We start from the raw sequence: 13,304 nt of genomic DNA on the forward strand, positions 1-13,304 counted from the left end.
GAGTGTCAGAGTGGAAGGACAGAAAACCGGGGAGTCTGATCCGAGAAAGGAAATGCTTTCATGTCATTGCCCTTAGGTTACATCTGTAGCATTTCCGCAGTGATGCCAAGCTCCCCTTACTTGCCCCTGTCCACATGCACTGCATGCTCAAAAATGCGTCGTGCTCCCCATTAGAGCGATTCAGGGCTGTGCAGCCCACTCCCAAGGCTCCACCTGCGGTACAGCTCTTTGGGCACCTGCCAAAAAGCAAGTATATGTTTTTCAGCATGCAACAGGGCTTGCTTCTTGGCAGGGGTCTCAGTATCGCTACAGGGGCAGTACACATGTGCTCCAAGGTGCCTCTTCCAGGCCTCCTGGTAGCTCTTCAACATCAGCTTCATCCAGGAGGAGTCTCCTAGACATCCAGAAATGGCAAGGATCGATCCTGATGAACCATGAAGAGCAACCCTAAGGCAAAGACTTGGTAAGAAAGCTGTAAGCTTGTTAATGCTAAAAATATGGGGCCAGGCTCTATTCTCCACCAGTCACTTGGTGCAAGAGAATCAAGGATGCTCAGAGAGCTGGCTTCCTGCTTCTCCACCTGAAATGGTTCCTGCCCTGAAACAAGGTAGAGGAGCCAGAGCTGTTCCGATTTATAACTAGCTGCACTGTATGGGACCATATGGCAGCCCCACATTTGTGCAGTGGAACAGATCCCTAACACCCCAGTGTGTCCCCCTAGTTTTCCCGGATGCTCTTGATGCAAGAACAGGTGAACTTCCTTGAACAGGAATTTTAACACAGGAAAATGCAGCATCAGACAGCTGGGTCACACCTGGAGGATGTGGGACTGTGTCCTGGGATTCACTGTCACTGCAGAGGTCCTAGCACCACATTAGGAAACCAGCAGAACAACCCCAGTATGATGCAGGGGACAGGCTCTTGGATGTATAAGCTGGGGCATATCAAGAAGTAGGAAGGGGGTGATACATCAGTATGAAGCATTGTTGTTCCAATGCTGCAGGAATATGACATCTCACCCCAGTGTCCACCCTTCAGAAATGATGTTGGCAAGAAGGATGCTGGAAAGAATTCAGATAAGAGCCATGCAAATGATTCAGTGTCTGGAAACCTGGCCTGACAGCAAAAGATTTAATAAGTTCAGTTTAACTGAGTCTAAAAAGAGAGGAGAGAGAAGTGACTTAGTCGGCACATAGGTGCCTGTACAGTGGGGAGATTTCAGATGACTCTTTAATTTGGCAGACAAAGGCATAATAAGATCCAGTGGTTGGGAGTTGAAGCTAGATGAATTCAAGAGGAAATAAGGCACTTTATATTTTTAGAGTGAAGGTAACTGACCGTTGGAACAATTTACCTAGCGATGCAATTGACTTCTTTTTACCTAGAGTCTTTACATCAAGACGTGTCTTTTAAAAAGTTTTGCTAAAGCTTCACTGCAGGCTGTGGGCAGGAGGCAGTCCATGACCAGATGACTATAAAGGTGCCTCCGGCCATAAAGTTTCTGATAACTCACACACACCTTACACAAGCGATTCGAAAGTGGCACTTGCCTTACCAAAGCAATTAAAAGAGGCTTCAGAGGCACTGGGCAGCTGCAAGCTGCAGAGGAAATGTGGTGGCCTCTGTGGAAACCTGGTTTGATCTAATTAACAAGTGAAACAACAATGGGGCAAACCTGAAAACAAGCCTCAGAGGGCTTTGTGGAACTTTCCATTACCTGCCCTCCCTGACTCCTCCCAAAATAAACACCATGGCATAGGTTGATCCAACGAAGGTTGATCATTAAGAAGAGGCTAAACCATATGTTGTAATAGTTAAAGGTTCAGATCTCTGCCTCCAGTCTGTCTTTGCAGAAGAGATTGTGTTGCTGTTTATTGAAATCAAGGAGTTAGAAAGCTGTGGCAGTCGAGTCATGGCATTCTGAATTGCACTGATTTTTAATCAACCAGTGAGCTCACCATCAACTTTGTGTGTATGCTGGGCACAGTGGGTAGGCTCAGGGCTCAGTTTCGTCTAGCTGGACACAGAGAAAGCAAATACATCACAAAGCCCGTTTGTGCCTTACAGCACAGGCTCAGTGTGACAAGCCTCCGGTTCGTAGGCTCGTGCCACAGTCGCTGTGTTGTGCTCTGCAGCTCTCCTTCGTGGGCAGGGTGCACCTTTCTGTGCGTACAGAACAATCTGTCAGCTCGCAGCGCTGAAGCAAACTGCAGTTTGTGTTTCACTTCATGACACATTTGGGGTTCTTTGGCACTGGGTTTTTAGTGAGACTTTTCCCATGAAAAAATATTTTAGGGGGAAGAGTTGGGGAAATCCCTAAGCCTTGAGGCTGAGCTGACAGTCTGCTGTGGTGCATACCAGCTGCAAAGCTTTCATACAGTGGTGCTTCATTCCTAAACCTGAGGCTGTCCCCCGTGCCTATCTGGCCCATCCCGTGCTTCCAGCATTGTGAAGAGGTTAGGTAATGGATTTGCCACTATACAGTACAACACGGTCACTGGGAGGAAAAGCCACTGGAGAAATCAAGCTGGAACTTGTTGGTGATACATGTCAGCCAGGGAGATGGAGTTGAGAAAGCTGAGCATGAGCCATCAGGGAAAGGAAGCAGCTGCGACACAAAGGAAGTTGTCAGCTTGCAAAGTCAAGCACAGGCTTGCCATGGCACAAGAGGAAACATTCAAAGACCACCAGGACCAAACAGCTGGAGCATTTTACCACCCAGCCCCTCCTCTTCCCCCTTTTACCTGTCTTTCCTGCCCAGCCAGCTGGGCCCAAGAGAAACTACATTGCAGCTTCTCCATGTAATGGTGATGACATGGTAGTTAATCCACAGACACCACACGTCACTTGGTCCTTTCCATAGACCTATGGATTTGGCAGTGGTTGCGAGTCTGCACATGCAACACAACTGGCCAGGCTCGGCCAGAATAGCTCAGCAAAGCAGCTTGGATGGCAAGCCAGCACAGCAGGATGCAGCGAGAGGATGCAGGATGCAGCTTCCCACAGCAGTGCGGGAAGGTGGCAGCATGCAGGCAGCCGGCGCAGCACGGGGAGTCAGTGGCACAGTGCAATGCGGCCACGGCAACACGGGAAGCTGACAGCACGCAGGCAGCTGGCACAGCACAGGGAGTTGGCAGCAAAGCAGAGAGGGCAGCAGGGCACAGCCAGGCAGAGGGACGTGGCAGGGCAGGGCGGCACCACGCTGGATGCACAGCTCATACCTATCTGCATTTTTTAACCTGACCAGTCCACAGCTCAGATACCCCCTGTTGCAGGCCAGTGGCCCACATGCCACGGGAGGAACAGAAGGGGAGACATCTTCCATGCCCCAGCTGCAGGTGTCACACATACTCCTCCACCCACTCTCCCTCGCTTTCATCGGGTGGTGACTGGAGATTGCAGTCGTGCCCATTCCTAGTTCCAGTGATACAGGTGTCATCCCTCCTGTTCACTGATCTTTCCTCCTCTTGCCGTTGTCTTTCCGAACCAGGGCAGGATGTATCCCTCGCACAGGCTGTAGAGACACAGCCAGGAATGAATGGCCAGTTCGCTTCTGCAGGGGGGAGTTTGGTCAGGACCCTCACGGTTCCTTCCAGCCAAGCACACTTCACATCTCCTCCTGTGCAGGCCCCTCTCTGACCCGGACCTCTGTGATGCAACTCACAAGGGAGCAGACCAGTACTTGTGGAACGTGCTCTCCAGGAAGTTGGCCAGCTTCTCGCAGTCATCCTAGGAGACAGGAACAAGCACGGTTAGTTGGTTCTGCATGGGGGGCCTCCCCTGTTCTCCCCTACTCAGCATCTGACCAAGCCAAAAACTCATGTCTGCCATCTCACCAAGGCAGAGGGAGACTTTGCAAGCATGACTAGGGATGTATTATTGATGGTGTTGGTCATGGTAGTCCTTGGGGAAGAGCCAAGAACAGGGCCCCGTTGGCCAGGTGCTGCAAAACCGTGGTAGCAGCAGTCCCTGCCCCACAGAGCTCACAGCTGAGGCAGGGCCAGGTCAGACGTGTCTGCAGGGATGAGGGGTAACGTGAACAGGGCAAACAGCTCAATGGCAGAAACAACATGTTTGGTGCATGGCTTGGTGAAGGTTATGGGTGGGTTTACTCAGGACAGAATCACGCTGATGGATGGAAGAGGGAAGCGAAGGGAAGGGGGACCGAGTGGGGGACGACCCCAGAGGGTGGGTACAGAGTGGGGGAGAACCCCAGAGGGTGGGTATGGAGTGGAGCTGACAGGAAAGGACTGAAGGAGAAAGGGGAGGGCTGGAGCAGCTGCCTGGCACAGGCTGGACAAAGTCAGCTCAAAACTGCAGTTAGGGACAGGGACCCACGAGGGCCCGTGGGTCAGCCCAGCCCCTGCTGCTGCACTGCCCCATTTCAGTGCTTCTCTTGAAGGGGGGCAGAATGGCACGAGGTGTCCAGAGCAGTTCGCACCACAGCCATGCACAACAGAATTCATGCTTCCCTGCCTGCCGCTGCCATGGGGAGTTTTGTGTTTCTCGCAGCTGTAGCACTTGGGGGCCATAGTTACCCTCAGCTCAAGCAGCCCCTAGGTCTTTCCCCCCAGCTGTTTCCAATTTATGCTGTGCAGCTGGCAGCAGGAACTTGCCGCTGTTCCCTATGTCCTTGGCCTTGCGGTCTGTAGCATTACACTGCACCCCTGTCCCTCCCTTTGGTCCTCTGGGACCTCTTCCTGTGCAATATCCTGATCCTCCTCTGGCCTGTTGATGCCCCAAACCTGTGTCAGCAGCAAATGCTACGAGCCCATGCTGTACCTGGTGCCACAGACCTAGTGCTAGTCCTGCAGCTGGCAAGCAGGGGGCAGCGCCCAGTGCAGCCAATTTGGCCGCATTGCACAGTCATTGGGCAACATATGCAGGTGGCCCTGGGAGCCGGCACCACCCACCCCCCTTGCTGGGCTACGCAGTCCGGTCCCTTTGGACACTGGCACTCCTGTCGAGGCAGGTGGAACACCTCAGCCCTGCCTAACCCAGACCCAGGTGGCTTGGGCACCTCGGAGATGTGGGAGACGGGTGTGGGGGCCTCGCACCCAAATCTCCCACCCCCCAGGCCAGTGTCAGTGGGAGGCAGGAGGCTGCCTGGTCTCTCTGCCCATGTGACTCCTTGGCATTCAGGCCTCAGAGCCCAGCTGCACTTGGTGCCCCTGATGCTGTGCCCAGGTCAGAGCCATGTAAGGGGGAGTCTGCTGAAGCAGAGTCTCCAGCCCAAGCTTGCCCCCCTTCTCCAGCACTCAGAGCCCTGGGGTCAGGGATGTAGAGCAGGCACAGGACCTCGTGCTGCTATCCCGGCAGAGGGGGCATGGCCAAGGCCGTGAAGGCAGCTCACCTCATGGATGAACCCATAGTGCACCAGCTCCATGGCCAAATCCTTGGAATTATCAGCTGCAGAAAAAGGGATGAGGTGAGGCAAGAAAAAGTGACTTTCATGTCCCCCTCCCCTCCATCTGGGACATCTCATGCACCTCCCTGGGGCGCAGCACAGCTGGAAGCTTCTGCCAGAGCCACTGGCTTCGGGGCAGGTGCTGCCAAGTGGCCCTGGGACAGCCCGGCTGACCCCAGGGCAGGGAGAGCATCTGCAGGCGAGTGCTCACCTGAGCCCTGGGGGGAAAACGAACTTCATGCGATCCCGCCCCATGGGCAGAGTGGGGCAGACCCGGCAGACCGCCCTTGAAGAAACGGCCCATTTTTTAAAAATTTGTATCCAAGGCCAAATTAGCCCAAACTGATTCCAAATCCAAGAGTCCAGAACCATTACTGGCAAACATCCTCCACCTGTACCTGGGGCTTCAGATGTTTCCAAAACCTTTGGTGGGCATCCTACTTGCAGGCCCAAACCCAGAGGCTTGGGGTTTGGATGCCCCCGAGTTTTGCTTGCCCTTAGCCATGAGGCCCTCGGAGCAAGCAAGGGAGGAGACTCCCATTTCCATAAACTGGGCTTAAAACAGCTGCACGTCAGCGGGTGCTGAACCACGCCAAAAGAGCAGTGCTCCTGCGGTGTGCTTCAGGAAAACTGCCTTCATGGACAGAGATACGTGGTATTTTCCCTGCCAGATTGAGAAGTCACTACGCTTCATCTGAGCCTTCAAGAGGCTGAGAAATGTCCCGTTTGCTCCGGCTCAGCCTGAGGCACAGGCTGTGGACAAGCTCCCATCATGGGAGCCAAAGTGGGGCGTCTGGCTGTGGGTTTTGCCACCTCCCATAAGCATTCGTGCTGCAGAAGCACAGCTCACCACTCACTCACAGCCTCTTTCCTTTCAGCGTAGCTGCGGCCATGGTCTCAGGAGGGACCAGCAGCTTTGAGAGGAGTCACAGAGTCTGGGCCATGGTGACCCAGCTCCCTAGGGAGCCTACAGGCACCTGCTTTCCCTCCCCACTCACACTGTGTCCAGTGCCTGCCACCTGGGTGCTGGGATGCAGCCTGCCCTCTCCCACAGAGATGGAAGGAGGAGCAGCCTGGGAGCAGACCAAGAGCTCACTGGAGCACAGGCCATGTCCTTCCAGGACTGGGCAGGATCCAGCCCATGGGCCGCAGTCCCCCCTGCACCCCATCAAGGGAGGATGCTCACGAATGCACCTACTTGGCAGCAGGTCGTAGCTCAGATGCCGGTGCAGCTTGTCTTCCAGGACCAGTAGGAGCGTGAGCTGTGGGTGGGAGAGGGCGCGTGTTAGAGGACGGCGCAGGTGCTCGGGCCGTGCCGGCGGCTGGGGGTACACGAGCTGTGCCCTGTGGCAGGCTGAGCGTGAACATCAGAGTGGAACTGTTCCCCTCCTCGCCCACAGCTGAAATACAGCTGCTAAAATGGAGACAGGTGGGGTCAGAGAGACAGACACGTGCACATATGTGAAGCCCCGGCTGTGAGCCCCAGGATCGCCCTCTCCAGCGAGACCTCAGGGATAAAGGACCAGGCAGAGACACACCAAGGAGCCCCCGGAGAATGTCAGTTTGGCTGGGAAATGCCCTAGCACTGCCTGTCTGCAATGACAAGAGCACCTCAGACCTCGGTCAGGGCATGGACACGGCCCCCTCCTTCTGAGGGAGACTCCTCATGCCAATCTGTGCTGTCAGCACCCCCGAAATACCAGAACATGAACCAGCAACCCAGGAGCAGAGCCATTCCCTGCTGGGGCTGGGTGCGTGCAGGGCCTGAGCAGCGAGAGCAGGGAGCTTGGAGGTGGAGCGGACATGGGGAGCTGCTGCCTTGTTCACTCCCAGACAGCCTATGGCCGGAAGCTGGGCTGAGAGGCCACTGGGGAAAATCAGTGCTGGATTTATTCACGCTGAAGCAAAGCCAAGAGCAAATACCTCTGTCTGGGAAACACGCATCTGTGGGACTGTCTCCCCCACTGCCTCGGAGAGCCACTTGCCCACCAGATGGGAAGCTGCGTGTGCCACATTGCAGGGGTGGACTCCCTGGCACTGTATGTCTGCCCAGCACACAGCAGGATGGGCCCAAACCTGCTCAGGCCATGGGGTGCCACTGCTATAAGTCCTGTTGCAGCCTGGAGTGGGCAGCACAGAGCCGACGCTGCTCACTTACATGCCACTGACTCTTATCTTCATTCAGCTCCATGTTGCACTGCATCTGTACCACCTAGGAGACACCAAGGCCATGTCATCACAGTCCAGAACACACTCATCTCCCCTCCTTCCGCTTTGCCCGTCCCTGGCCACGCTGCATGACCGCGTTGCTCTGACAGACGCCCTACCACCCCAGCCACCCCATCCCCAGGCATACAAGGCCTGACTGAGTGGCTGTAGGTGCCCCAGAGCAGTCCCATTCCACCTGCTCATCCTGACAATCCACAACTGCAGCCACGTCTGTACCACGGCGACATCTGACCCTTAAGACTGGGCTCCACTGAGCGGCAAGTCTGGTGCCCTGTCTCAGCCGTGCCTGTCACCAGCTGGTTTAGAGGCAGGAGCAGGAGGGAGTTGTGTTATAAGGCTTTTCTAACATGATCCTGGACCTCAAGCTACACCCCTATGAAGCAGGAGCATCAGCAGTCTAGAGACCTCTGAATGCAGTTCACTTGGGACACGTCAGCGACAGCATTCCCCCCGCCCCCGCCCCTGATACCTTTAACTTCCCTTACCAATTTTCTACATTGCAGAAGTTCTGCCTTATCTCGACTGGCATCTCTTCCTCCATTCCTTCCTTTTAAAGCAGTCCCGATTTTGGCTGGGACACATCTTGGAATACCACCACTATTCCAGATGACTGGAAGAGCGATAACGTTGCACCAAGATTCAGAAAGGATAAGCAGGACATCCTGGGCATTTATACACCAGTGAAGCAGGTGAGACATTGGAAAAGCTCCTACAAGACTACGTGGCCATAACGTAGAATTCAAATAGCAGGAACGCAATGACTAACCAGTTAAAGCAGGTGGCTCTTTGGAAATGGGTCTTGCCAAAGACATCTCCTGCCACCCTTCAACAAGATGCTTGTTTGGCTGACAAAGGCACCCGGGCAGATCGGGGCTGTCCAGCTGGTCCATGAGGGGTTAGTTTGAGACTCCTGGCTCCCTCCCAGTGTGGCTCCCCCCATCGTTCTGGCTGCAGCTGCAACAGCTGGAGGCTCTTGGCTCCCCCTCCCTCTAGCTTCTGCTTCCTGCCCAGCCACAGGGGGTGGGTGGAGGGGCATGACGCAGCCCACGGTGCTGGGGGAGCTCATGGCCCCCTCATGGCAGCTGAGGGTGGACCTGGGGCACCTGCACTCGTGCACCCACGTGCATGGTGCCACGGGGGTAGGGAGCACCGGCATGCTCAGTGCAGCAGGGGAGTGCCTGGGGGACTTGCAGCCCACGCTGGTGTGGACCCATCGACACAGCCCCCATCCACTAAGAAGCTGGACAGCCCTCCTGGAAATAAAGGTACTTAGACCTCATGTCAGACTTGATATCACAGGATAGTCCCAGTACAAATGAGCTGCATAGACTACTGATACAGCACAAGTCAAATGCATTAAGACCTGGCTACGTGCCGGGGCTCCATAAGCAGCTGCCAGCAGGGAATCATCCCTGCAAGGCAGTGTTTTTGGGGGGTTCTGCAGGGCCAGGTGCTGGGCCCGTCATGGCTCCACATTGCTCAGATTCAGCAGGATTCAGATAATGCCTGCAAGGATGCTGGGAGGGAGGAGGAGGACAGGGCAGTGGTACAGAGAAACCAGAATCTCTTGGTAAGATGAGTCCTCCCCAAAAGCAAGATTAGGGGCCTGGGAACCAGCTGTTCCAGCTGGACTCCAGAGCAGAGGGCAGCCTCCTGCAGAGCCAGGGCTGAGAGGAGCTAGGGGTCACACTGGACATGCAGCTCAACACAAGCTCTGCACTCCTACGATTATTTGCACGGCAGCAGCAAGCAGGAAGAGGAAGGTTGTCTTATCTACTTGTGACATTGTTAAAAAGTAGGAGGCAGGCAAAAGAGAGCCACAGAAATGGTCTGAGGGCTGGGGAAGACACCCCTGAGAGAGAGCGAGGCCAGAGCATTGGTGCTGCAATGGTCCAGAAAATGTGGAAGAAATAAGGGTTTTTTTGTTGGTATCTTTTCTTGGACCAACACAGAGTTGGGAGAGACATCAGACAAGCTTTGGGCACAAGGTGCCCTTCTCCAAGTCACTTGCTTTCAAAAGAGGGATGGAAAAAGCCGAGTCTCTAGGTTATCATCCGGAAGGAGGGGGGGCCATTGGATTATAGCACAGAAGCACCTTCGTGGACAGGAAGCACCGGGTACGGAAGGGTTTTGGAACCAGGAGAGAGCGGAGAAATGGAAACCAGTGACCAGAAGCAGGATCCAGACCAATTCAAGCGGAGGATGGCATGATTTTTCCCATGGGGTAGCCACTGCTCATAGCACAGCACAGTGGGGCTGGAAAGGACCCCAGAGGTCACTGCTACTGCAGTCCCCAGCCCGGGGCAGGGCCGCCCCTATCCGAACCATCCCAGACAGGCCCTGGTCCAACCTGTTGCTAAAGCCGTGCAGGGCAGGGAGGCCAGTTGTGCAGCAACAAGGGGAAGCAGGGGACAATGGCGGTCAGTGACCTGCTGCAGCGAGGGCTGTTAGATGCGCTGGAGAGACCCAAGGACCAAGCCCCAAGGTGACGAGGGGTCAGACGCCTAGCAGTCCCTTGTGGCACTAACTCCAGTGACTCCGAGAAACAAGTGGTGAGGGTCTGTGACTCTGCACCGCCAGGCGCCCTCCACCCACCCACCACGACTGTCCCCACACTCTGGTTCTATCGCCTGGGCTGGGCTGTCTCTGGCCCTCTGTGCACACCCAGCGCCAAGGGGCCTGAGCGCGGCAGTGGTCTTGGGACGTTGCCATAGCATCGGAGCCAAGTGAGGATCAGAGCCGCCCTGCAGCCCTTCCAGCATGAGCTGCACCCCAGCCTCAAGGTGCAACAGACTCCGGGCCCCAGCACTGCCCACAGACCTGCTGGGAAACGAGCCGGAGCCATGGAGCCAGAACCAGGCTGGCTGCTCTGGGTCTGGGCTGAGGACGGGCTGCCTCCACCCTGTCCCAAGGGGAGCCCCAAGAGGCCAGGGGGAGAGCAGTCGGTCCCCAGGGCAAGGGCATGAGGGTGCCCCCACCCCCAGCAGCAGCAAGGGCTGCTGCCCCGTCCTCACCTTCCTCGTCTCCACATCGAAGGGCTCAGGGGTAGGAGTCTTGGTTTTCTGGGGGTCCTCCTGGGGTTGGGACAGTGCCCGCGGGAGCGCCAGGGGTCTTGTCACAGCGAAGTTCATCAGGGGATAGATCCCGTTCCTGACACAGATGCAAACAGGTGAGGAGGGGCCGACGCCAGCCCAGGCAGGGCAGTTGGGCCAGGGTCAGGGCTGGGGCAGTCCCTCTGCTCCCTGGACACCTCTGACTGCAGCCTGGGGCCAGAGCTCCACCAAGGGCAAGGCAGCAACTCAGGAAAGGTGCAGGGGCAGATCGGGAACTGGCTCAGAGCCCAGAGACACCCGCGGCCCCCACTCTCACCTGACATCCTCCAGGAACTTGTCGAGCTCCAGGAAGGAGACCTCCGAGTACCTGAGGGAGCAGGAAGGGGCCGTCATGGGGCTAGCACAGCACAGAGCAAGGATGACGGGGCCAGGAGGTTGGGACCAGCCAGCTCCCTGAGTGGGTGATGGGGGCTCCTAGTCCCTGTCCACCCCACACCCCCCGGGATGCCCCCTCCCCAGCTCTCACCTCCACTGCACCGAGGGCTGCCCCTCGCGTCGGATCTCCGCCATCACCATGTTCAGATCCAGCTCCTTTGTCTTCTCCTCCACCACGTTCTCCGGCATCAGGTCTACAGCAAGGCCAAGGGAGCGGCACTGAGCTGGGAGCTCCGGCAGGACGGGGGGCCCAGTGCCTGGCCCTCACCCCTGCTCTGGAGCAGACTGTGCCCACTTGCCCCTGCCGTGGCCCCACCACTCACACTGGTTGTTGATGAAGCAGTGCGCAGCCAGCAGCTTGAGGGAATGGACCTCAAAGAGCACCCGGTGGAAGAGCAGGTTGTGGGCTGTTGGCCGCTTGTCCGGATTGAAGGTCAGGCACGACAGGATGAACTCCTGGCAGGGGGAGGCAGGGGCATGAGGCGCAAAGGACCATCTTCTGGCATCCCTTGTCCCCACAGGCCTGGTCCCCAGGACCTGCTGCTCCCAAGACGCCTTCCCCTGCCACAGCCCCATGGCCAGCACTGTCTCCTCCCCAGCCGCTGCCTCCCCACAGCAGCACGGCGGGCCCATGCATGGCAGCTCCGTTCCAACAGCAGCATCCCCGGGACATGCAACGTGCGCAGCCGGTGACGCCTGCCAGCATCCCCAGGGGAGCACGTGTGTGGGGATGGCCTGGCTTCCTACTCCAAGACTCCCTGCGTGCATCCCGACGAGGCAGCGAGAGCCTGCGGGGACGAGGGTGCTGCGGCGGGTCTGCCTGACACTCCCTGGGCGGGTCTGTACGCAGTCCAGCCTGGGAGCTGGTGGTGGAGCTGGGAGAGCCCAGCACTGGCCAGAGACATGCCGGGTCCTGCTCCTGTCTGCTTCTCGGTGGTGGCAGAGGCAGGCCCAGAGGCCACGCTCCAGGCACCATGCACTGGGCCCTGCTGCCAGTCTCAGGTCCTACCCCCACCAACTCTGGAGCAGGCAGAGACCTGACCTGCCCCCAACGCCTCGCAGACCAGCAGCCCCTGCATGCCCCCGACTGGCTGCTGGTGGGATCTTGCATGGCGGAAGGCCCCAGGGACAGGCTGGGGCAGCCATGGGACCCCAGTGACAGGCTGAGCCCTGGAGCTGCCTGGCCGGGCTTGGAGCTCTGCTCACCCGCATGTTGGGATCGTCCAGGGAGTGCCTGGCCTGAGTGATCGCCTCCTCCGAGACCCGGGCATCCCCGTTGCTCTGGATCTCCAGCACGGCCATCTAGGGGAGAGCAGAGCTCAGCTGTGTCCCTGCTGCCCCCCAGCCCCGCTCCCTGGGATGGGCTGGGGCCCACATGCTCTCAGGGCTCCCACTGCCATCCTCCCCCCACTGCACGAGGGCATCATGCCCGGGTGGCCATGACCATCTCACCCCCCGTCTCCTGGGTCCCCAGGCTCTGCGCAACACACCTCTCTGCTCAGCTCTGGTCTCCCCCTGGACCGCAGAGGACAGTGGGAAGCCCTGGGGCAGCAGCTGCCCCCATGGCTGCAGGGCAGATGGCCCATGCCTTGCAGGCGGAGGGTGCAGGAGCAGCCGTGCCTGCCTGTGGGGCTGGATGGGCCTTCACGGGAGAGCAGCCTCAGGATGGCACGGGGCAGGGGCAGGCTTCCCACGCTGTCCTGGCAGGGGCCGTGCTCTGCCTGGAGCTTCCCCATCGCAGCAAGGGGCGACAGGGAACGGCGCCCGTAGGGGTGTAGGCCCCGGGTCCCCACAGGTTCGGGAGACAGGGAAGGGCAGGGGGGCACCTTGGTCTGCGGTAGGGTCCTCTTGCTCCCTACCTCCAGGGCACACATCCCAAAGGAGAAAATGTCCACAGCCGTCCCGTCGGCCTCTCCTGCAACCAAACCGCACCACAGGGCTCCAGGCCACTGCCGGCTCCCCTGCTCCGTGCTGCCCCCTGCCCCTTCCTCCCCTGCGGACCTGCCCCATGTTCTATCCCGCAGCCCCCAGACCCATGTCCACCCCCCGCAGGACTTGAACTCACGGCCATACTCCGGGGGGAAGAAGTGCATGTTGCGCTGCTCCTCTCTCTCGGTGCGGATGGGGCTGCGGAGGTGGTCGGGGAGGGCTGTGGGCGGGCACGGGCTCAGCGAGTCTCA

General features: G+C 57.8%; 1 protein-coding gene across 1 annotated transcript in view; it reads right to left on the reverse strand.

Annotated features, from left to right (window-relative positions):
• Positions 1–2,516: 2,516 nt before the first annotated feature.
• Positions 2,517–13,304, reverse strand: part of NRBP2 (nuclear receptor binding protein 2) — an 18,342-nt gene continuing 7,554 nt past the window's right edge. The window contains 11 exon segments of the mRNA XM_019528281.1: positions 2,517–3,514; positions 3,665–3,729; positions 5,354–5,409; positions 6,606–6,669; positions 7,566–7,619; positions 10,651–10,786; positions 11,006–11,056; positions 11,216–11,318; positions 11,448–11,580; positions 12,331–12,426; positions 12,984–13,039. Of these exon segments, the coding sequence (XP_019383826.1) occupies positions 3,436–3,514; positions 3,665–3,729; positions 5,354–5,409; positions 6,606–6,669; positions 7,566–7,619; positions 10,651–10,786; positions 11,006–11,056; positions 11,216–11,318; positions 11,448–11,580; positions 12,331–12,426; positions 12,984–13,039 (893 nt within the window). The 3' untranslated portion in view covers positions 2,517–3,435.

This window comes from Gavialis gangeticus, unplaced genomic scaffold (assembly GCF_001723915.1).
Source record: "Gavialis gangeticus isolate Ggan-Ray unplaced genomic scaffold, GavGan_comp1, whole genome shotgun sequence".
Classification (NCBI taxonomy): Eukaryota; Metazoa; Chordata; order Crocodylia; family Gavialidae; genus Gavialis; species Gavialis gangeticus.